At 49.6% G+C, this 20,209-nt stretch overlaps 5 protein-coding genes across 5 annotated transcripts; 3 read left to right on the top strand and 2 right to left on the bottom strand.

The window, feature by feature from the left end:
• Nucleotides 1-2,922: 2,922 nt before the first annotated feature.
• Nucleotides 2,923-5,821, top strand: COCSADRAFT_76675 (uncharacterized protein; the record flags this gene model as incomplete). Its single annotated transcript, XM_007696939.1, has 4 exons — nt 2,923-3,045; nt 3,178-3,214; nt 3,263-4,535; nt 4,900-5,821. The coding sequence occupies 4 exons, from the start codon at nt 2,923-2,925 to the stop codon at nt 5,819-5,821; spliced, it is 2,355 nt and encodes a 784-aa protein (XP_007695129.1).
• A 14-nt stretch (nt 5,822-5,835) lies between these two features.
• Nucleotides 5,836-6,145, top strand: COCSADRAFT_32600 (uncharacterized protein). Its single transcript, XM_007696146.1, has one exon. It carries the CDS (start codon nt 5,856-5,858, stop codon nt 6,117-6,119), a length of 264 nt encoding a protein of 87 aa, XP_007694336.1. The 5' UTR covers nt 5,836-5,855; the 3' UTR covers nt 6,120-6,145.
• A 271-nt stretch (nt 6,146-6,416) lies between these two features.
• On the bottom strand, nt 6,417-7,826 carry COCSADRAFT_32598 (glycoside hydrolase family 16 protein). The gene has a single exon (XM_007696145.1). The coding sequence runs from the start codon at nt 7,755-7,757 to the stop codon at nt 6,558-6,560; it is 1,200 nt and encodes a 399-aa protein (XP_007694335.1). The 5' UTR covers nt 7,758-7,826; the 3' UTR covers nt 6,417-6,557.
• Nucleotides 7,827-7,932: 106 nt separating this feature from the next.
• Nucleotides 7,933-8,832, top strand: COCSADRAFT_215652 (uncharacterized protein). The gene is made up of 2 exons (XM_007696938.1): nt 7,933-8,257; nt 8,308-8,832. The coding sequence occupies exons 1-2, from the start codon at nt 8,187-8,189 to the stop codon at nt 8,759-8,761; spliced, it is 525 nt and encodes a 174-aa protein (XP_007695128.1). The 5' UTR covers nt 7,933-8,186; the 3' UTR covers nt 8,762-8,832.
• A 616-nt stretch (nt 8,833-9,448) lies between these two features.
• COCSADRAFT_342034 (uncharacterized protein) lies at nt 9,449-19,620 on the bottom strand (the record flags this gene model as incomplete). Its single annotated transcript, XM_007696937.1, has 6 exons — nt 9,449-10,096; nt 10,154-13,201; nt 13,250-19,072; nt 19,130-19,224; nt 19,274-19,423; nt 19,508-19,620. The coding sequence occupies 6 exons, from the start codon at nt 19,618-19,620 to the stop codon at nt 9,777-9,779; spliced, it is 9,549 nt and encodes a 3,182-aa protein (XP_007695127.1). The 3' UTR covers nt 9,449-9,776.
• Between the last annotated feature and the right edge of the window lie 589 nt (nt 19,621-20,209).

Here is a 20,209-nt window from a genome sequence, read left to right as displayed (position 1 = left end):
CTGTCATTGATTTGACTCGCAGTCGGAGAAGAGATTACGCAGCATTCTGTCTTCTCTTTTGGATGTATGTAGTGTACACAAGTACTGAGTATACAAGCCTTTTAACAACCGCCTAGCAAATCCATAGGTCCTCGGAACACCCCTTGTGCAACATGGTCCAATCACAATGCCCCCACCCGCCATTAATAACAATGCCTCACAGACCATGCACTCAGTCAGCCCCTCTTATTTTATTCTACGTCGACTCGGCCAAGCTAGGCACATGTTACACACTACTGTACATACTTACTGTACTACCTAGGTGTAGTCTTCAGCACTGTAATAACTCCCTAACCAGCCTAGACTGTCTAGTCGCCGACTTACCTATCGTTCAACGGCATCCCACGCAAAGGCGCATCACATACCCCCACCGCATCAAGTAGAGTACACGGCTACCCAGGCATGTTGAGAACATGTTCTTTTCCCTCTGTGCTACCATGATGCCTGCACAGCCGGAACCATCACTATCGGCAGTTTTGGCATCGGGTTAGAAAAGCAACGGGGTCACTAACGCCTTCTCCGCATCCACTTCCCCTTTCCATCCGCTCAGGCGAAAACGAAACCTGTCACCGAGGTCCGCAGCCTGTTAACAATACCACATACTTCTATATGTAATACATTTCTTTTGCGCCCCGCAAGTCTGCACTTTTGGCACTCGGTCCACGCTGGAAAGGTTTCCGTTCGCCCCCGCGCTGCACGCCAGCCACCGATATCGATCGAATCCTTTAGTGTGAGCAGATGGGGCGAGATGCATTGCCATCGTATAGCAGTCGTTACCGGCTTGTGATGCGACGCTGCGCATACTACATCACGTTGGCATCATGGCCAGAGCGGAGTCTCGCCGCCGCCTCTTATACGGCAAAGCAAAGTCTTGTGATTTCAACTCATTGCAAACCTGCGACATGTGCTAGGGGCCAGCCGTGCTTCTATACCAAAAGCATACATGTTTTTTTTCCCGTAAACGGTTCCAGTAGCGGATGACTACATCCGAAGCTTTGACGCATTTGCCCAGTTCATGTCGGCAGGCTGCTTTTAGATGCACGCTAGTCAACGGCGCTCCGGCATGTTTCAGCAAAAGCAAACATGGACGAACAAGCCCATACCCTTTGCAAAAGTTCCTGCAGCACCAAGAGCCACACCTGAACCGATGATTCCAAGGCCTGCGTTGATGGCTGCCATCGAAACGTCATAAATTGTGTTATATATGTCAAAATGCTGGCCAGTGGACGCACATTCTGCCTCTCCCGATGGAATGTCAGCTATCCGGCCCTCTCAGGTGTCTCGCGTATATGTGAACATTCTAGACTCTAACCTCCTCGTATACTCCAGATTGTAAAGAAGAAAAAAGGCCAGTCACCCATGTATGAGCTGCATGCAACGCGCGGCTTCTTCCGATGGCAATAGTGTACTCTCAAGACAAACCGTCCATGACCTGCGCATTTCAACCTGCATCACCATGAGCACACCCCATTCGGCAGAGTGCAGATGTACAAACCAGGCAACAAATTAATCACGTCAACAATCGCATGAATTCATTACTACTAAATATTCGAAACATCCTTTGCAACACAGTCGTCACTTTGACTTTACCCCACGCCTCTCGCTTGTCAAGCCCACTGCAGCTAGGCCCCCGTCACAACGAACGCTGGGACGCCTGGACGTCTAGACGTAATTAACGGCAGCTGCTTTTTACTTTTTCTTGCTTCAGATTTGCAAACCTGGCAAAAGAATTCCTTTCGTGGCAATCGCTGCGCAGGTTGCATCAATCGGATTCGTACCTCTCTGTAGTGCATAATCATACATGTACTCCAGCCCGCTCATTTCCGCCACTCTACCTAGAGAGTCGAATTTTGTGGGCCAAGAGCTGTCACCGTGGCATCTGTCCTTTGGGGGTCCCCGATCTGGATGCAGGTGCATACATATAGACCGGCAACCGGGGATAAAAGATCTGGTATATGTATGTCCAGCAAACGGTGCAGTGACGTTTCCGGTCTGTGCAGCCCATACGCCCGCAATGGTTCGAGCAACAGTTGGTTTCATTCAGCGCTTAGCACTACTTCGGGCAAATAGTCGACCAGGACCACACTGACGGGAGCGTCCGACTTCCGCCCTCTGGATCCATATCAGCCCCGCTTGCGCCGCTGCCGACTTCCAAATCCTGACGTTCAACGGGTCTTTCCAAATTGAAAAGCTCCCAAACATGGTGCAATGACTCAAAACCCTCATGGGGAGAAAAACATGTAGATGGCAGAGGCTATTCCGGTGCCTTTGCAGGTTGAGGACCTACATCCTTTTACCCAGGCCACGGTGGAAATCTACTGTGTAAAAAGCAATAATGCGTCAGCAACTTCGACAAATGAAGAAAATCACACCCGTTCATCTCCACCGTCGTCCTTGTTTTTTCACCGATCAATCGGTCGAGAAATCTCTTCGGCACGTTGAGCAGATCCGCCTCGACGGGCATGTCAGAGGTCGACGACGGATGACATGCCCCTGTCAGCTAGGAATCCTCATGCGAACCCGAGCCCTGAGCGACGTATAGCTTACATGGGATCTTCGCGTTGCGGGCTAGTGTATGCAAGTGACTCCAAAGCTGGCAATTCTCTCAAGTACCGGTCATGCGGGATACTACCTTGGTGAATTATTCAATGGTCCTATGCATTGTTTGGGCCCTTTATTTTCTTTTTTTGTAGTCCATCCACTTTTCCAAAGCCCTAGTCAAGCTGTTACGAAGCCCCGTCCCTTACTTACTCAGATGTCTTGGCTGGCCAAAGCCACCAGGCACATATGGGAGGCATGCCTTCACTGAAAAGAAAACTTCACTGAACTCTGCTACACCTCAAACATCTCAAACATAGCAGAGCATCTTTTTTTCTTCCCACAATGCCTGGTGGACTTTACCCTCCTCTGGAGGTCTCACAGAACTGGCCAGCTGCCAACTTTGTGAACCCAGAGCTGCGATCAGACGCTATCATCATACTGGCCTATATCCTGGGACCACTCAGTGTGTGCTTGTGTCTCGTCAGGATATGGGTCAGGATATACCACCAGAAGAGTGCAGGAGTCGACGATTGGCTGATGCTGGCATCTATAGTCGGTTCCATCAATCCCTTTACTCTTATATGCTGACTTTTATAGCCACCTACAATTGCTTTGACAGCTCTGTATCCCCTTGGTAAGTTGAGTGTTCCCGTTGGAAAAAAATACATCTAACATGTGTCAGCAACCAAGCAGGCTTTTGACAGGCACATCTGGGATTTGGATGCTTTTACCGATCCACTGCGCGTGGTCATTGCCAGAAAATACGTCTTGGCGGCCGAGACTATCTTTTGCGTCGCTACTGGGCTGGTCAAGGTGTCTATTCTCCTGTTCTATCGCCGACTGTCATCTCGTGTGGTATCACGAGGGTTTTTCTGGACAACCTGGATTGCGATTGTATACATCGTTGCCTACAGTATCGCCCTGACGGTTGCTCCTATCGTCGGCTGCCAACCGATAGAGGCGTTTTGGGAGCAGTTTAACCCCATCAAGAGACTACAAGGGTACGAGTTCCATTGCTTTGATGAAGGTGCCGACGTCCTCGCCGCCAGCATCATCTCGGCGACGCAAGATCTTCTCACTGCTATCCTACCTACATTTCTGTACTGGAACCTCCAGATTCCTCTACAACAGAAACTGGCATTGTTCGGCATCTTTGCCATGGGTTACGGCGTCGTTGCGCTGGGCGCGCTACGTGCCTACTACAGCTGGCACGCCTTTTACAACACTTACGATATCACATGGGCCACGTACGACCTTTTCCTCACCTCTCTCCTCGAGCTACACATTGGTTGCTTGTGCGCCAATGCTCCAGCCCTCAAGGTCTTCTTCAAGCATTTCTTCCAGGAGAAGCTCACGTCAAGATCACGAACCAAGACACCGGTCGGCTCCAAGGACCGTGCTAGTCCAAACGGCTCATCGAAGCCAAGCAAGTCTAGCTTATGGAGCAAGATAAGCTCGGTGCTTGAGACCGGAAACGAAAGCGGGATGCGTAGTACAAGAGGATACCTTGACTCTCATGCCGGTATGACGGTAGACTCTCACGGCGGTGTATTTGTCCAAAAAGACATGCAGGTTCATCACTCGCCAGCAAACAGCGTACCTGAAAGCCCTGCTGGAAGACCTGTTTCATCTATGACCAATGACAATATTGTCGATCACTACTACGACGATATTGAACTTGGTCTCTACACCACACGCAATTCCGGTACATCGAGTGTATACTCGCCAAGGAGCTTTGACAATGCCGCTCCCGGTGTTATTCCACCGCTCCCCACATCACCATCATTTGCTGCTCATGAGCCTTTGACAGCACACCCTGTTTCTCCCATTGTCGCGGAACCTCCTAAGAGTCCGGTACTTCCTGTACCGGCAGTAGAAAAAGCGACATTTCAGAGGGCTCCTACACCACTTCCATCACGGACCCTAAGCCACCATCGACCAAGCTGGCAGACTTGGTGATGACGACGCATGCAGCGCATGCCCCATTCCACGAATATGTATCATGTCACTAGCGCATTGTCATCCTCCTTCCTGTCCAAAACCTCATCTATCACCCGGAGTTTTATATTTACGAAACGCCGTCCATTGGGATTGGCCATCAGCACCGGTTGTTGTCGCAATGAATTTCCTTGATTGTATCAATCTAGGCTGGCTCTTTGATATTTCTCTTCACATGGGGTACCACAGGGTAGGCATTTGTTCCGTTTGATCTTTTTCTTTTTCGTTGTTCCTGTTCTATACCAAGTGTGCAGTCTCGCTTCTTTGCTCAAAAGCTTTTGCTTGTTATGTAATAATGAAACTTATGTTATAGTATTCAAGGATCTTGTGTTGTGATGCAGAATGGCGCCGCTTTCTTCACTGTGAGCTCTCTGTCAAAACGCAAAACAAAAAAGAGAGAATACTACGACCAGCTCAAAATAGGAAGGTGCGTATCTTGACGATCACGCCCTTTCAAAAGTCAAGTAACGACATTTTCCATCTAGAAGAAAAAAAACTCTCTGATGACTCATCTAATACAAAACCCTCTCTATCCCCTTCTCTGCCTCTCCACCCCCCACATCAATTCCTCCAACACCAATTCTACACCATGTCCTCAACCACTACCTCTCTCTCCCAACCAGCTCTCTACACCTCCTCAACCATAAAATCCACCCCCACCCTCTCCACCGCCCTAACCTCCCTCATAAACTCCGCTTTCCACCGCTCAGCAACCTCAGACCCAAGATGGGATACCACTATACCGCGCTTCGACTCACCGGACGAGCTATGCAAGATGATAGGAGATGAGCAGAGTATGGTAGCTGTTATATATTCTTCTAGACCCAAAACCAAGTTGGAAGACTCGGAGGGGAAGCAAGAAGAGGATAGGGAAGTGGGGGAAAGAGAAATAGTAGCCTGTGCAGCAGCCATATCCTGGAAGGGAGGCTGGCACCGCGAAGGCTCCAACTGCGAATCCGGCTGGGAGATCAAAACGGTGTGTGTGCACGAGGAGTTTGTTGGGCAGGGGCTTGCGAGTCGGTTAGTAGGGTTTCTCGGGGATCATCTATGTGCTTGTGCGAGGGAGAAGGGGGAAAAGAACGGGAAAGTAACGCTCTGGCTTCTTGTTGCCGACGATCTCAACGGCGCATATTGGCGTCGCAGAGGCTGGAGCGAAGTCCGGCGGAGGACCGAGGGACCGGGGGTGTGGGGGTGTAAGGGGGAGTTCGATATGGTGGTATTGAGGAAGGAGTATGTGTCGTAGAATAGAACGGGGTTTTGGTAGGGTATAGAGAACGATGCTTACGAGAATAGAAGCATATCTGACTCGTACCTACAGAGTACACTACTACGCAAACTACGCCATCAACTACGCAACTACAGTTCCCGTGCCTAGATCTTCGCCCATCGCGCCATCGCGCCATCCCCGTCTTCCCATCTCCTCAAACCCTCGATCACGCAAAAAAGTAAAAAAAAGTATTACAAAGGAACCACGAGTCTCGCCCTTCCCCAGCACCAGGGCCTGCGTGACCCACATGTTCCACATTGCCACGCGTGTATAGAAGATCAATCGCGATCGTATCTTTCCGTTACATTGACATGCAGAATGTGGCGTTTGTTGTCTCAGCCTCTTCAAGGCCAAGACGGGGGACCAGGGGGGGGGGGATATTCAAGGGAGATATCCCGAGGATCATTTTTGGCATTTGTGAGATGAGGGGTGCGGGGGATTTGAGGCGAAAAAAAAAGGAAAAAGGGTGATGGACAGGTGGGGGCGGGGGGAAGGAAGGGAAAAGTAAAATAAAAGGGAAAAGTAAAAGAGACGCGGAGAGAGAAGGAAAAAAAAGGAAAAGAGATAATATGTGAACGGAGGTACGTAGAGATGCTCGAAATTTTCAGATAGACTAGGTATAGAAAAAAATACACCAAGTGAATCAAAAATACTACTACTTTCAAGATTGATTCTACGATGTATGAGGATAATAGGGTAAAATAACCCCACGTCACAACACCTTACCCTCAGGCGTACATCCCCAATCCCTCTCAAACGCATGCCATCCCCCCACAGGCTCCTCACACATCTTAAGATCGCTAACCACAAAATCATAATACCCCTCTGCTGGCAACTTGCCCTGATTAACTGTTCCCCCCATGGCAATATTAATCAAAATCCTAAAATCCTCCATACGTCTCGTTCCCTCAGGTATAGTCCCCTTCATAACTGGTCTACCGTCAATATACCAAATCATACGGCCTCTCCACCCAGGAATGCCTTCCTCTTCGATCCACGCGAAGCCGTAGGTATGCGGTTGACGGGCGAGATCGGGTAGGGAGGTCTTGACGACACGATGTTTCTGGACGTCTTCGCCCGTGTAGGAGCCCCAGTGGAGACAGGAGTGGTTTTCTGTTTCGGCATTCCAGCTCTCGGCGATGTCGATTTCGCCGTCGGTAGGCCATTTGAAGGGGTCTGCGGGGAGCATCCAGTAGGCGGGCCAGATGCCGGGGGCGGAAGGGGGGAGACAGGTTGCGGAGAGGTAGCCGCGCGGTCGGGAGAGGGTTTGGTGAGAGGTTAGGCGGGCAGAGGTCCATTTGTCGGGGCCGACTAGGGCGCGCACGATTAGGCGGTTGTCGTGATGGAAGGAGTTTTCGGGGCTGTCGGTGTACATTTGCTTCTCATTGTTACCCCAGCCGTGGTCACCGATTTCGTGGCGGAAGTTTTGCGATACGGGGGTGGACTTGTCGAAGGATGGTCTCCAGTATACTTTCTCAGTGTGTGGTGGGGGGATGTTCTGTGGCGGCGGCGGTTGCGCAGATGGAGGGCGGTTCTGAGGTATAGGCGGGGGACTGCCGGGCTGTGGTGTGTGCGGCTTACTTCCCTGTGGGATGGGTGGTGGTGCAAAAGGTTGTTGCTGCGGAGGCGGCGGACCCCATTGCTGTTGCTGTGGAGGCGCACCCCATTGTTGGTTTTGCGGCGGATACTGTGGAGGATACTGAGCACCAGAGTACTGGCCTGGGTTTGGCGGTGGATAGCCCTGTTGAGGTTGAGGGTAGCCTTGAGGTGGTGGATAACCTTGCTGATGTTGTTGACCCGGATAGCCCTGGCCCGGATAGCCTTGCTGGTGATGGCCGCCGGACGATGGGCCCGTAAACTCGGAGAGCTTCGCCTTGCCCTTGGCTAGTAGTTTGTCAAATGCGCCCGACATTTTCAATTCGACGTGGTACGTTGGAGGATGGTAAGCTGTACAACAACTTTCTGCCGGAAGCCGAGCCGCGATGACGCAAGCACGTCACCCAACGCCTGCCCCTGCCCCACCTGCCGACATCCCGACACAAGATAGTAACCTACATGTTATACACGTATCTTGCATCGCCCTTCCCCCCAATTTCGAGACCAGTAATACCAGGAGCTAGATAATGTTCCGACCACCCGTCTCCTGTCCAATTACCAGCAAGATCCATTCTTAGTTCGGCTTTTGCATTATTCCGTGACTTACCGTTCAACTAGCGCAAAGGTATAGCGTTTGTATGTCAACATTATCAGGAAGACCCACTTCTCCAATCCAGATACTGCAGAAGGCCTCACCAATCGTGCGCATTGCATACCGAAATTCATACTACGTCAAGATCTGGAAATGACCTATTTGCAGGTACGGTATTTGGCATTTTATCACTTCAGCTTAATGATATTCTTCTGGTTTGGATCGTAAAGTATCTCTTTGACACGCCGCTACTTGACTCTGACATCCACTGCAGCCCATTTTTCTTCTGTTCTTGCACCCCTGCAGTCAAGATATCAAGCCCGACAACCCTCACAATCGCAATCTTACCGCTCGTTGCCGACCTCACTCTGCAAGTTGGCGTCGATAGCGCGACTTCCACCCGCTTCCTCGTAAATCGTGCCACGCTTATTAAGGAATCAGTCTACTTCAAGAATATGTTAGACGGGGCCTGGGCCGAGGGAGGACAAAATACGATAGTCCTCAAAGATGAGAATCCCCTGGCAGTTCAGCTCTTCTTAGCTGCAACCCACGCCGCGCAGCAATTCCTATCACAATTCATTCAGCCATCCGAATGCTTTGCGTTCGCGACATACGTCGATAAGATAGGTGGTGTGGACCAAGTCTCGGTGATAGGATCAGCTTGGATACTGGGTGCGCTGAGCCATCTGAACCCGGGAGACCTTGCTTCCCTGCTCCCCGCGGCCTAACATCTTCTACTGCTCATATTGATGAGTAGCCGCCTTGGCTGCATCGACTTCTCGCATTCCCTCTGTTGAGAAGCTGATCCTTGTTGCGCGATGAGCAGTCGAAGATGCTTTTCATGTAATATGTCGTACCGTCGTCAGTGTTCAGCTCGCGCTAATGCAGCCAGATGTTGACCATCTGGGTGTCGCACGTGACAGAGATGTGTGCGCACCCAAGCGCTGTCGCACGTCGGCCGTGGGCATGGGCGTTGGTGTAGAACTTGTCGAGGTAGCGGACAGTAGCAGTGCTATCGCAGGCGCTCTGGAAGTGGGCAAATAGGAACGATTCTCCGACATTGGGCTTCCACTGGGAACTTAGAAATGGAAAGACAAGCAACGGGTTGAGTGTGAAGTTGGCGAGCGCAGTCTCTTCGTTGGGCGTAAATGCAGTCTTGAGGTTCCTTGCGGAGGCCTGCTCAGTGGTCAGGTAGCCCGTTACAGTATCGGCCTGGGGCGTTGGCAATCGGGTCAGCGTCGTGTTAGTGTCAGGAGGCGGCTCAGGGAGAAACCCGCGGGAGAGGTTGACGTTGTACTTAGTGGAGATGGTGGCTATGGGTCGGGTTGCACCCAGGTAATCTTTGCCTGAGAAAAGAAGCACAGCCTTAAGCTAACGAATAATAGTGCTCTCGTTCTTAAACAAAGCGTCTACGTAATATTTATGCAATAACTAATATATCTAGTATTAAGTAAGTAAAGCTAGCCTCTATCGCGTAATAGTTGTGAGGTGTTTCGCAGATAGGCACAAAACATCAGTTAGAGTGGATTGAGACGAATCCTTAAGGAGTTACCTTAGGTTCGGATGAGACTATATACTCTATGCACGTGACTGTGACTTTCGCTGGCCTAAAGGGTATCCGATGGATCCCCGAGGGTTGACCTTCTTGTTCAGAGTATCGTGACATGTAGGCTACCTAAAAACGGCTCTACAAAAATACACTACAAATTGTGTCCAAGCAAAACCGCATTAGACGCATAACCTTTACTCCGCATCTTCAGCATCCTGGAATTCTTCATCCCCACTAGACCCGAACTCCTCCTCGTCCTCCGATTCATCCACATGCTCAACGGCAGGGACAAAATCCTCGTCACCCTGATCATCATGCTCATCGTCATCCTGCTCTTCTTCAGAATACCCCGGTGCATGTCGCGCAATCGTCTGCACACGCTCGGGGTTGTCTTCACTTGCGAGTACGCGGAAGAAGGGATGTTTCTCGGTGAGCGGCTTGCCAGTGGTGATGAAGCCCATGGGTGTGTGCTCAAAGTCTTGGCCTTTGCGGCGGAGCGTGATCCATTCGTAAACTATTCATACTAAGTTAGTATCAAAAGTGCAGTACTAAGTGTTTTGGAAATACATACGAAAGGTAAGCGGCTTTGTCGCAAATGGGGGTTTCTCAGGGTGCTGGGACAGGTCGTCATATAGCCCCAGGTACTCAAGTAGCTTGTGGTACTCGTCCCACTCGAGATACAAGCGCCCAGAGAACAGGCCTAACTCTATTCTCAGCCAAACAGGGGCGTGGAAGTCGGTCGGCAGAGGAGGCGTCGCGTAGTAGTTCAGTTGGTTAAAGTGAAGCATCCGGCGCGTGACTGGTGCAGCGTACACAATGAGATGAACCCTGTTATCGGCCTCCAGTAACCTGGGATGCTGTAAAATCGGGATCAAATTATCTGCTTCTTCCGGACTGACAAGGAGAGCTTGCTCGCTGATTGTGCTCCAAAGAATCCAGTGCGGAGAGCGAATGTAATTGTCGTTCGGCTCAAAAGTCTCAATGGTGCGATTGAATTGAGCCGAAATCCAGAGACCTGACTTCATAGACGGATTGACCGTATGCTTGAGACCTAGTTCCGTACGTGCCAGCTGCGAGAACATGGGCCGGTAAGCATCGCTTCCAGCAACCAGACGTCCAAACTTCGCAAAATGCATGACGTCTTCATGAAGCTTCTTCAATTTGGCTGCGTCGTATGCCAGAGATTGTTGGACTTCGCGCACATGTTCCACCTCTGACTCGATCTCACGCTCTGCTTCACGCTCCTGCTCAATCTCTACTTCTTCCAGGGCTGATGCGTGAACAGCACTTCCACGATCTTGGAAATGCTTCTTTCGACGCAGAAGCTCGGTAGAAATGCCTTCCAATACCGGATGCCATTTGCTTGTCTTGGGAGAACCATTCTGTCGCTGGGCTTTTGGCTGATAAAGCTGTTTCAACGAGAGCGTTTCCTTGATGCGCACTTTGGAAAGGAACGCATCTCGCGAAACAGAGTCCCTAAGGTAGTCAGGATGTTCCAACCTTGCTTGTTCTTGTTGCATGTACTGTGATGTCTGAGCAAAGAATGAGGGTTCAGATTGCTCCATGATATCGCATGTCTGGCCAAAGACCCACTGAAGCACATCGCCAGATGTTGGGCGATAGCCATGTCCAGTCTCTTTCAATCGGTCCAGTATGCCTTGATGTACTTCTGGGGGGGAGTAGAAAGTAACTGATTGGGTTTGGCCGAGTAGACGCAATCGCATGGCTGCCTGTACGAGCGCATCTTTGGTTAAGTGTTGGCCAAGAGTAAGCGCAGCTCGCGCATCAGGCGGGAATTTGAGGTCAGTCCCACGACAATGGCTTTCGTCCAAATATACAACGCATCGATCAAGATTGTCGGCGAATGGAGATGCCACAAGTGGGATTGTCTTATTTGTGCGGTACAGCACCCACACACGATGGTCATCATCGAAATAGACGGCTGCTGCTGCTTCGTAGTCTGCATCCAGCCAAGCTCTAGCAAAGGCTTTGTTTGAATGCTCTAACACCTGGGCACCGGCATCAAGAAGGATTCGAATTGGTCGTTGCTGCTGGAACCCGAATTGGTTGTTCGCGCCATAAAACACCCCATGATTTCTGTTGGAGTGAGCATAAGGAGCGGGGGTTGCAAGGTTCCTCAGCAAATCCAACTCAGTCCAGCGAGCACCATTTGGAGATGCCATACGGACATATGACTGATTGCGAGAAGCTAGGAGATAATAAGGTACTTCTGCATTGGTGTGTTCCAGCTTTGCCATGTCTTGTTGCTGAATCAAAAGGGGCAGTTGATGTCGAGAATCGTTGGTGCCCGAGAATCCAGTAACACGAGCTTCAGCCTGCATCTTCCTTGTGGCGACAGATGGGAAAAGATTCCAACCGGAAGCTTGTAGCTTCAGCTTGAAGGTCTTTGCATACTTCGGAAATACAAAGTTGTTCAGGTAAAAGTCGATCAAGCACGCGCTGTATCGGACCACCTGATATAGCTCGCTCAACTGTCGTACATCTTCAGCGTTGATGGCAGCATAATCTTCCAGTTCCCTTGGTATATAGCATCCCTCTGGAAACCATTTTTCGTATTGTATGCTAGGCTCATCGGTCTTGGCTAGATGTTCAAAAGATTCTTTGAATTGAGAGATATTCAGTCCCTGGTAGTAGAAGGACAAGCATGTCAGAGTGATGGCAACATCCGGATGACCCCATTCGGCGGTGGGAGATGGTACGCCTTTCGCCAAGTATGGTACTGCTATCGGCGCACGTACTGGATGCAGTCCATATTGTACATTCCAACGTTTCTTCAGGGTGGTGAGCAGTATGCGATGAACAAATAGTCCACGAAGTAGATTGATGGTTCGCATCAACTTTGGCTTGTCTTGAAACTGATTAGAAATCCTGGACACTATATGACTGCGGACAGTAGGAACAGAAATGTAGGCCTCAATGTCTTGTCGCATGTCAAGAGGATATTCAGCGCATGGCAGAATTGAAGGTGTCTGGCCTTTGCAGATTATCGTGACGAGAAGACAGAGTAGGTACTCTTCAGCATTTTGGCGCAGAAAGTACAGGAGGGGAAATCCATCGAAACCACGCTTGACGATTTCAATGCTGTGGGGATAGCGTGATTGGACTGTTGTCGAAAAGTCCTTGACTAGTTGGAGGACAGCCTGAATGATTTGCCAGCGCATCGGATGGCCATCGACAGTCATCTGGGTGCCAGAAGGATAGATGAGCTGGGTTCGTATCGCCAAGGACACATCACACTCGTCCAGGACGTCCCGGGCATGCTGATCTAGCCAACGCTGGGTGTCCATCATTTTAGATGCTGCTTCGAGATTTGCATCACAAAGCTGCTGTAGACCGCTCAGTTTGAATGATAGTATGTGCTCAGGCAATGCAAGAATGATACCACGGCGATCTCGTAGCTTAGTGTGCAGCTTTCCATAGAGATGTATCAAGGACTCCTTTGGGGGCGTTCTTCGAGAAAAGGGTACATGTATCAATTCGCGATTGACCAAGCCCCCAAGTTTTACCTGCATAGCCTGCGCAGATTGTAGTAAGAGCGCTCTTGGTACCACGACGCGGGCTAGGTCTGTTCCGTTGGCAAGAAGTGCGGCCGCCATAGCTAACATGAGTTAGCAAGATGGCAACAATGCTGATCTCATATACTTACGGAGGATGCAAGAGGTCTTTCCCTTGCCCATGAGAAGTTGCAGAACAGAATTCCGGCCTGACGGCGGTGAAACGGTCGCTAATGCTACATCTACCTGCTCTTCTCGAAGGAGAACATCACCATCAATCTCCAACAATAACCAATCAGGATGATTCAGTGGATCCCAGTTAGTATGGCCCTCATTCCCCCACTCATCTTGCACCTGTTGATCTTTGTGTCTCTTTTGGGCATCTGCAATGCGAAGGAGACGTTGCAATTTGGTCATGGCAAGGCCAAAAGCGACTAGCGCCTCTTTCGAGCCTTTCCCAAATTCAGTCTTTGAAGACTCTCGGAGTTCACCAAGTAGATTGATGAATGTCATACTTGGCCAGAGATCGACCATCTGAAGCCACTTTGCTTGTGGGTCGCTGTGGCGAAGTGTACGTCTGATATGTTCAGCCGCTGCAGATGCAGATCTTTTTGCTGACATTATCTCATCTGCTCTGATTTGATGGTATTGCTGAGATAGCACGTCTTTCTTATTCATTATACGCTTTTGAAGAGCGTTAATGCTGGCCTCGAGCTCCTTTGCGTACCTACATTGGACGAAAGACTCGGGATCTTTGAACCTAGCGACTATTTCTCGAAGCATGCTGATTTCTTTCGACTGGGGAGCGACACTGTGAGCATGCGGCATTTTCTGCTCTCTGAAATTGTTCATGTGGCGGTAATGATTTCCCGGACTATGGACTATGTTACCGGATCTGACATTCAGAGCCCTGGCGTATGACTCTATTACAGGAAAGGTTGTTGTCATAGCCACAGTGTTGCTGGGAATGTTGAATTTAAGCAGATGTCGAAGTGTCAGATCGTCATTGGCTCTTGATCTTTGAGGATAGATCGCAGCAGGTGATAGTTCGCTTTCTGTGACAACAGGTGGCAAGAATTGACCATGTTGGAGACTTGCTCGTGAAAGAACCTTTTGAACCTGCTCTAGATACGTACACAGCTCATGATTCTGTGTAAGACGAGTCCATTCCGGACTGATGTCGGCTAAGGCACGTCCAACATCCAAGTACTCTGAATTGATTATAGGTAATCTCTTTGGATCAATCCTAAAACTAGGCCATTGCGCAGATATTGAGGTAGCCAGCAGCTCACATGCTTTATCCACACTTGGTTCGTGTAAGCTTTGGGCTTTGACGAGCTGCGAGCGCTTTTTGAATCCGGTTTCTGAGAAAGCAATTCGTGCTTTGGCCATCAGAGATACAAAGTATGACGTCGGGGGTGCTCCATCTGCACGGAAATGGAAATACGCAGGGTACTTCGGCGCTGGTATAGCACGTATCTCTGGCAGCATGGCAAAGGAAACCAAGACACGGAGTAAGCTCAGATTTGCATCTGGCGAAAATGCTAGTACACTGAAGAGAAACATCAGACTGAATTTATCATCCCAGTTGCACTGCAGAGCCTTCTGTGCGAGTGCACCCCATTCGGCTCGGAGATCGACGGCAAAGTGATCGCTGAGCAAACATTTTCGGTAGAGTTTGTCGTAGCCACCCACTACTGGAGCATCATGCAGAAGCGCAACTAGTGAAGTATCCATAGCGCAAGATGGCTGCCAGGATAAAAGAAGTTTTGATATCTCCAGTACATTCAGGAACCCTTGTGAAGATGTACGGGTGTCGCGTGTGCAGTAGACATCTTCCTGGTAGCTGGCAGTCTTCCTCTTCGGGGTAGCGGACCTTGCAAGCGCACGTGCAGCAAGATGTGAGACCTGTGTGGGTAACTCAGGTCGTTCTTGGACTTCCCGATCAAAAAAGAAATGGGACAGATCGGACGACTTTCGCAAGATCCGCGCAATGACGGTAACAAAGCCATCGTCTTGCATATAAGTGGTGCAGTCAGCGTTCCAGCGCACCGTTTCCATGCATTTATCTTCTGGCGGATAATACCCGCGCTTAGGTGAGAGGTCTGAAATACGGTTTAGCAAATCTATTATGTGGGTTGGTAATGGGTTCCAGGGTTGGTAGGCCGCCGAATGAAGTAGGTGGAGTGCCTCTTCAGTCCCTGTTCGCCCTGTAAGCGGATCGGCTATCACATGCGATGTATAAGCATGTAACAAAGCCTTAGTGTACAACAACCGTGGCTCAGGCGCACAATCGATACGACCCAGTGTGTCATTTATCGAGTATTTGAGATACTCGCCGCTACCCATTTCGATGTCGACGCAAACATGTGGTCCATCTCTGAAAACTTTGAAATTTCCCAAAGGGACCAGGATGCTTGTATGGCGCTGATTGGAGATAGACTGTATCATGATCTTGTTGCGTAGACCATACCAGGTCCCACAATCTTGCTTATGCCAAATGATAGCACCAAGTCGCCGTGATTGTAGTTGGCCTTTGAAATTGATGAAGAAACTGAGTTCCATGCGCTTCAGTTCTACATTCACTTTGCCATCTTGCGCCAACCATACCAGCATCTGGGAAGGAGTCTCGAAATGACTGAATATTTGGGCGATATCATGGACGAGGGGACTTCTTGGCTCAAGGAGTATGACCTCTTCGGGCTCCTGAAACTGTCGTACAGCACGATATGACCCGTCTTGATATAGTCGTCGTAGCCACCAGTTCTTTCTCTTAGAAGTCCACTTATCTTTCTGGCGGATTTCGACTTCACCAGTATCAATGTGGAGCCAATGGTAGCAGCCCTCTACCAGAGGCAGGGGAAGATCAGGCCTGAAAATCCCGTGGGGGATGAACTCAAGCAAGTGGCCATCAACATCAGCACGGACAATGACTTGGCCACCGCGATAGCCTAGATGAATCCTGTGCTTCTTTGGCATCATCTCACATAACGCAAAATCCATGCCCCTCAGAGGGGAGGGGTAAACAATCGGGTTTTTTGTACCGAACATATGCTGGAATGTTGAATGGGTGCGATACGATAACGGCAATGTGCCCATCTCTTTCCCATTTATGAGAAGTGTACCATAGATGTAGTTGAAATGCACAAAGGTGGAATACTGCTCGGTACCGGGCCTTAGCGTAAGCGACATCCACCAGGTATCAGAAATGGTCTCCAATGCTAACTTGGTACATTCAAAGCTTCCGGGGACATGCCATACGGCTTTTAGTGAAGCTATGAATGTCTCAGGATGCGCCAGCAGAGTTGTCCTTATAAGATCGCGGTTTTCGTAAGCGAATAAGACATCCCGGGTAATGGCGTTTTGCAGGCTGCAAGGCATGCTACCAATTTCTACTGAAAGGTTGTAATGAAGGGAAATTGACGCATCCAGGTATGTCTGAAGGTGCTCCGGTACACCTAGCAGTTGACCTTCTGTGTGAAATGTTCGCTTGCACAAGAGTGAAGCCCATATGACCCATTGTAAGACGTTCGGGTCATCCGCGACGATCGCTTGAAGCTCTGTCCGCCAGCCATCAGTTGTCGTACGAGCTTGATGGAGAAGTTCCATAGCACGACTCAGAGTTTTCGAATCTCTAGTCAGCGATACAACCTTAAGCAATATCGTGATCAAGATTTCCATTTGTATGGGTTCCCTCCAGTTGCGCCGAATGCCTTGTAGGCGGTAGTCAATCTGCGTCAACAATGCAGTAGAGAGATCGTTGTCTGCTAGTGAGCTGTGGATATCTGTGTACTCAGATGTCTGGTTACAGCTCGGCCCTTGCTGAAGCACTAGACGTGACACAATTACCCAAGTTGACTCGGACGAGAAATTGATGTTGCTTGAACCCAACTCTCGAAGAAGATTGATCCATCGTGCATGAGTACCGACCAGAAGATCTTGAAAAGCGGTAAACTCATGAATACCTAGTCCTTGCGGGCACTTGGCTTGGCTTGCTTGAATTTGGTTCGACGTTGGCCATGCAGCGTAGTCTAATCCGAGAGTAGAGAATGGCGAATTCAGTGGAAACTTTACAGGAAAGTGATGCCAAAATGAAGCCTTTGTTAGCCTATCGGTCCAGCAGGTACCATCACTATCGTAGTATCGAGGCTTCAAGCCGCAAGTGCGAATAATCTCTTGTAGCGCAATCGGGAAGGCCCAATTTGCATAGTGAGATTCTAGGTGGGCTTTTTTGTAAGACCCCAAGGTTACCTGACAATGGGTGTTGTTTGCGTAGGGCCGAAGTTGTGAGTAGTTGCGAATAAGCGATATGCGGTCTAGGTGTTCGACTGGTTTGTGACACAAGCTCGAGAGAATGAGCCAAGTAGCATCACGGTATGCCGCAAACTCTTCTGGGCATTGGAGCTCAAAAAGTGTTGCTTTTGCAGCCGGTTCGTAGCTTGGAAGAGGGTGTTCGAAGATCTGGATCCTCATGTTCTTCAACTCACGGTGAAGCTTGTGCCACTCGCAGGGTTCTCTATGGTATGGTCTAGCCACGCGAAGATCCCGGTCTATGACGGGATCATATATGCACTCCTTTTCGTTCAATTTGAGAGTTTTCTTTTTGTACTCTGTACTCTTCTCCTCCCATTCAGTTTCTTTCTTGATGCATGCCTGTTCGGCTGCATCCTCAATCTCCTTGCGCATGGCTGAAAGCTCACCCTCAAGACCCTCATTGTCGTAGAACCGGACAGCGAAGCAGTCGTCGTCAGGATCATCGAAAATGGTATTGCTTTGCGTCACTGTGTGAGAGCGGCATCGGGTTGACAAATACCGCCGCACTTCTTGAACTCTAGTCATCTCCTCAAGCGTCAACAGCTCGATAGGATCAAGTATATCGGACTCAAAGCCGGGGTGGTAATCCAGAAGTAGTTGGTAGCCTGCAACAGCAGCCTTGTCCATGAGAACCCACAATTCCATGAGGCAGAGCAACTGTTGACTCTTTTGGTATGTGTACGTCTGATCTCCTGTGCAAATGATGCGAACATACTCACGTATTATGCCGCTTAGTTCAATGATACGGGGGCTTTTATATTGTATCAAGCACTTGGCCGGTAGTACGACGTCTTCATGATACTTTGATGAAGAGATGTGGCCGGATACAGCTTCCATGTATGGTTTGGCAGAGGTCACAGACTGCTGGTAAGTATCCAGGAGGCTGGCAGCAGTTGGCTCCTGACGTCTCGGGAATGAGAGATACTCAACTAAAGTATTTCTCAAGATCTTGCCGCTGCTGGTTAGGTTAAGTCGAAGTTCATTGTTGTTGACATATCGGCGCAATTCTGGAACTTGTCGTTCCCGAGACCTTTGGTAGGTTCGCCAAACCTGCTTCAGGTATGCGCCTGTTGTTCCTAGCGTCTTCTCGAAATCTCGTTCTAATGGCATCCCGCCAAAGGGCTGCGTACAAATCGAAGGGTTGTTCGAGCTGTGCAGGTCGGAACTCAACTTGGCAAGGCGCCGCCCTAGCTTCTGGCGCAAGAAGAAGGCTGCCTCAAGCGGTATTCTCCTCAATGCATTCTCTAGGAGTTGTGCATGAAGTACGCACATAATAGTCTTGTACATTTTCCTACCCTCTTGGGCACCCAGATGATGATACAGATACCTCTGGGTTGCTACTCTTAAGACCAGGTAGAAAGCAGATCGTCTCCAAGGCTTTCGAGCGTTTTCAAAGGTAACGGTGTCACGTACTCGTTTTCGCAGTTGGGGTACGTTGATTGTAGTGCCATTGGCCTCCAATATAGCCATCAACAGGCCAGATATGATTGCAGGGTCACTTGTGTCTCGGATCTCAACCAGTTTAGCAGCTGCCTTCCAGGTGACGGCAGCAAACTTTGTGACATATTCGGTGCTCGCCTGCTCGAGAAAGGTTGCGAGAGCATCTTGGAAGGAAAGATCGTTGAAAGTCAATTCAGAGATAGAGACTGCTGATCCAGGAACTATATCGAGGGCTGTCAGTACCTTTTCCACATTCAGCTCATGTGCACAGTACTCACAATCCCATTGCAGGGCACTCTTTGCTGCAAGCACCTTGTCGGCAGTTGCAGACGTCTCGAAGGCCTCAAAAACGACAGAAGTCTCACCCACAGAGCTGTACTAGTTAGCAATGGAGAGAGCAATTCAATATCACTGGAGCCTACCTGAATTGGTAGTATATGAGCAGACCACAGTTCTGAGGGTTGAGGTGAAGTACAAGCATCTTGTGTCGGTCCAGAGTACGAAATTGCTTCATCAATATAGACTTGCTGACAGTACCGCTGACATTGAGTGTTTGGGATGCTTGCAGTGAGCTGTATAGCCCGTCCAAGTGGGATCGTAAGCCCACAGTAGAATAGGAGGTGATTTTTACTACAGCGTCCATCATGTGATTCAACAAGGCGGCGTCGATGTGATGGAGGTTCCCATCTTCCTTGCCTGGGACGTCGCGAGGCAGTGCCACATGATTGTACAGCTGATGTAGAAAGTCCAGGCGGTTAGTGGAAGCCATAATTACTAAGAGAAGGCCAGCTGCAAAGAAGCAGTCGGCGAGAGTAGTTGAGGAGAGGTGAGTTACAGTCGTTGAAGAGATTGCTACTGCGAGAATACCTAGAGTGATGAGTAGTTGTGCTGAAAACACGTCTGCTAGCATGAGGCGCGGTACCTTGGCAAGGCTCCACAATTGGCGCCTCAGTGAAGGTGAGGCGTGATCAGTGAGCCTTGCGGATTGGCAGAGATAACAGAAGTTATGCACACAGCCTTGTCCAATAAGTCTAAGAGCGCCTAAGAAAAGTGAAAGCACCAGTCGTGCAGGTCTGAAACCAGCTGAAAATGGTAGCCTACATATGTGTGACACAGACTTGCGTGTCACCTGGGCTTGCAGCATGCACGTAGCCTTGCGTGAATCGTTTTGATCATCGGCAGCAGTCACCAAAGAAAATCCAGATTGCTAGTCGTATATGAAGCAAAGGTAAAAATGATAGGGGACGAACTGTGACCTTGATGTATGTATGAAGGATAGCAATAGGGGCACGTATAGAATGAGGGAGACGCAAAGAGACCAATGGGAGAAGTGACAAAGGAAATAGGAAAAACTGGGA

The sequence above is a fragment of the Bipolaris sorokiniana genome (genome assembly GCF_000338995.1).
Source record: "Bipolaris sorokiniana ND90Pr unplaced genomic scaffold COCSAscaffold_1, whole genome shotgun sequence".
Lineage (NCBI taxonomy): Eukaryota > Fungi > Ascomycota > Dothideomycetes > Pleosporales > Pleosporaceae > Bipolaris > Bipolaris sorokiniana.
This window is presented reverse-complemented; position numbering and strand designations above follow the sequence as displayed.

Bases quoted from the DNA above. Each gene is read 5' to 3' on its own strand.
- COCSADRAFT_32598 (XM_007696145.1), bottom strand. From the start codon at position 7,757: ATGTCGGGCGCATTTGACAAACTACTAGCCAAGGGCAAGGCGAAGCTC.
- COCSADRAFT_32600 (XM_007696146.1), top strand. From the start codon at position 5,856: ATGCTTACGAGAATAGAAGCATATCTGACTCGTACCTACAGAGTACAC.
- COCSADRAFT_215652 (XM_007696938.1), top strand. From the start codon at position 8,187: ATGACCTATTTGCAGGTACGGTATTTGGCATTTTATCACTTCAGCTTA. The intron at 8,258-8,307 runs GTAAAGTATCTC...CATCCACTGCAG, and splicing joins ATATTCTTCTGGTTTGGATC to CCCATTTTTCTTCTGTTCTT.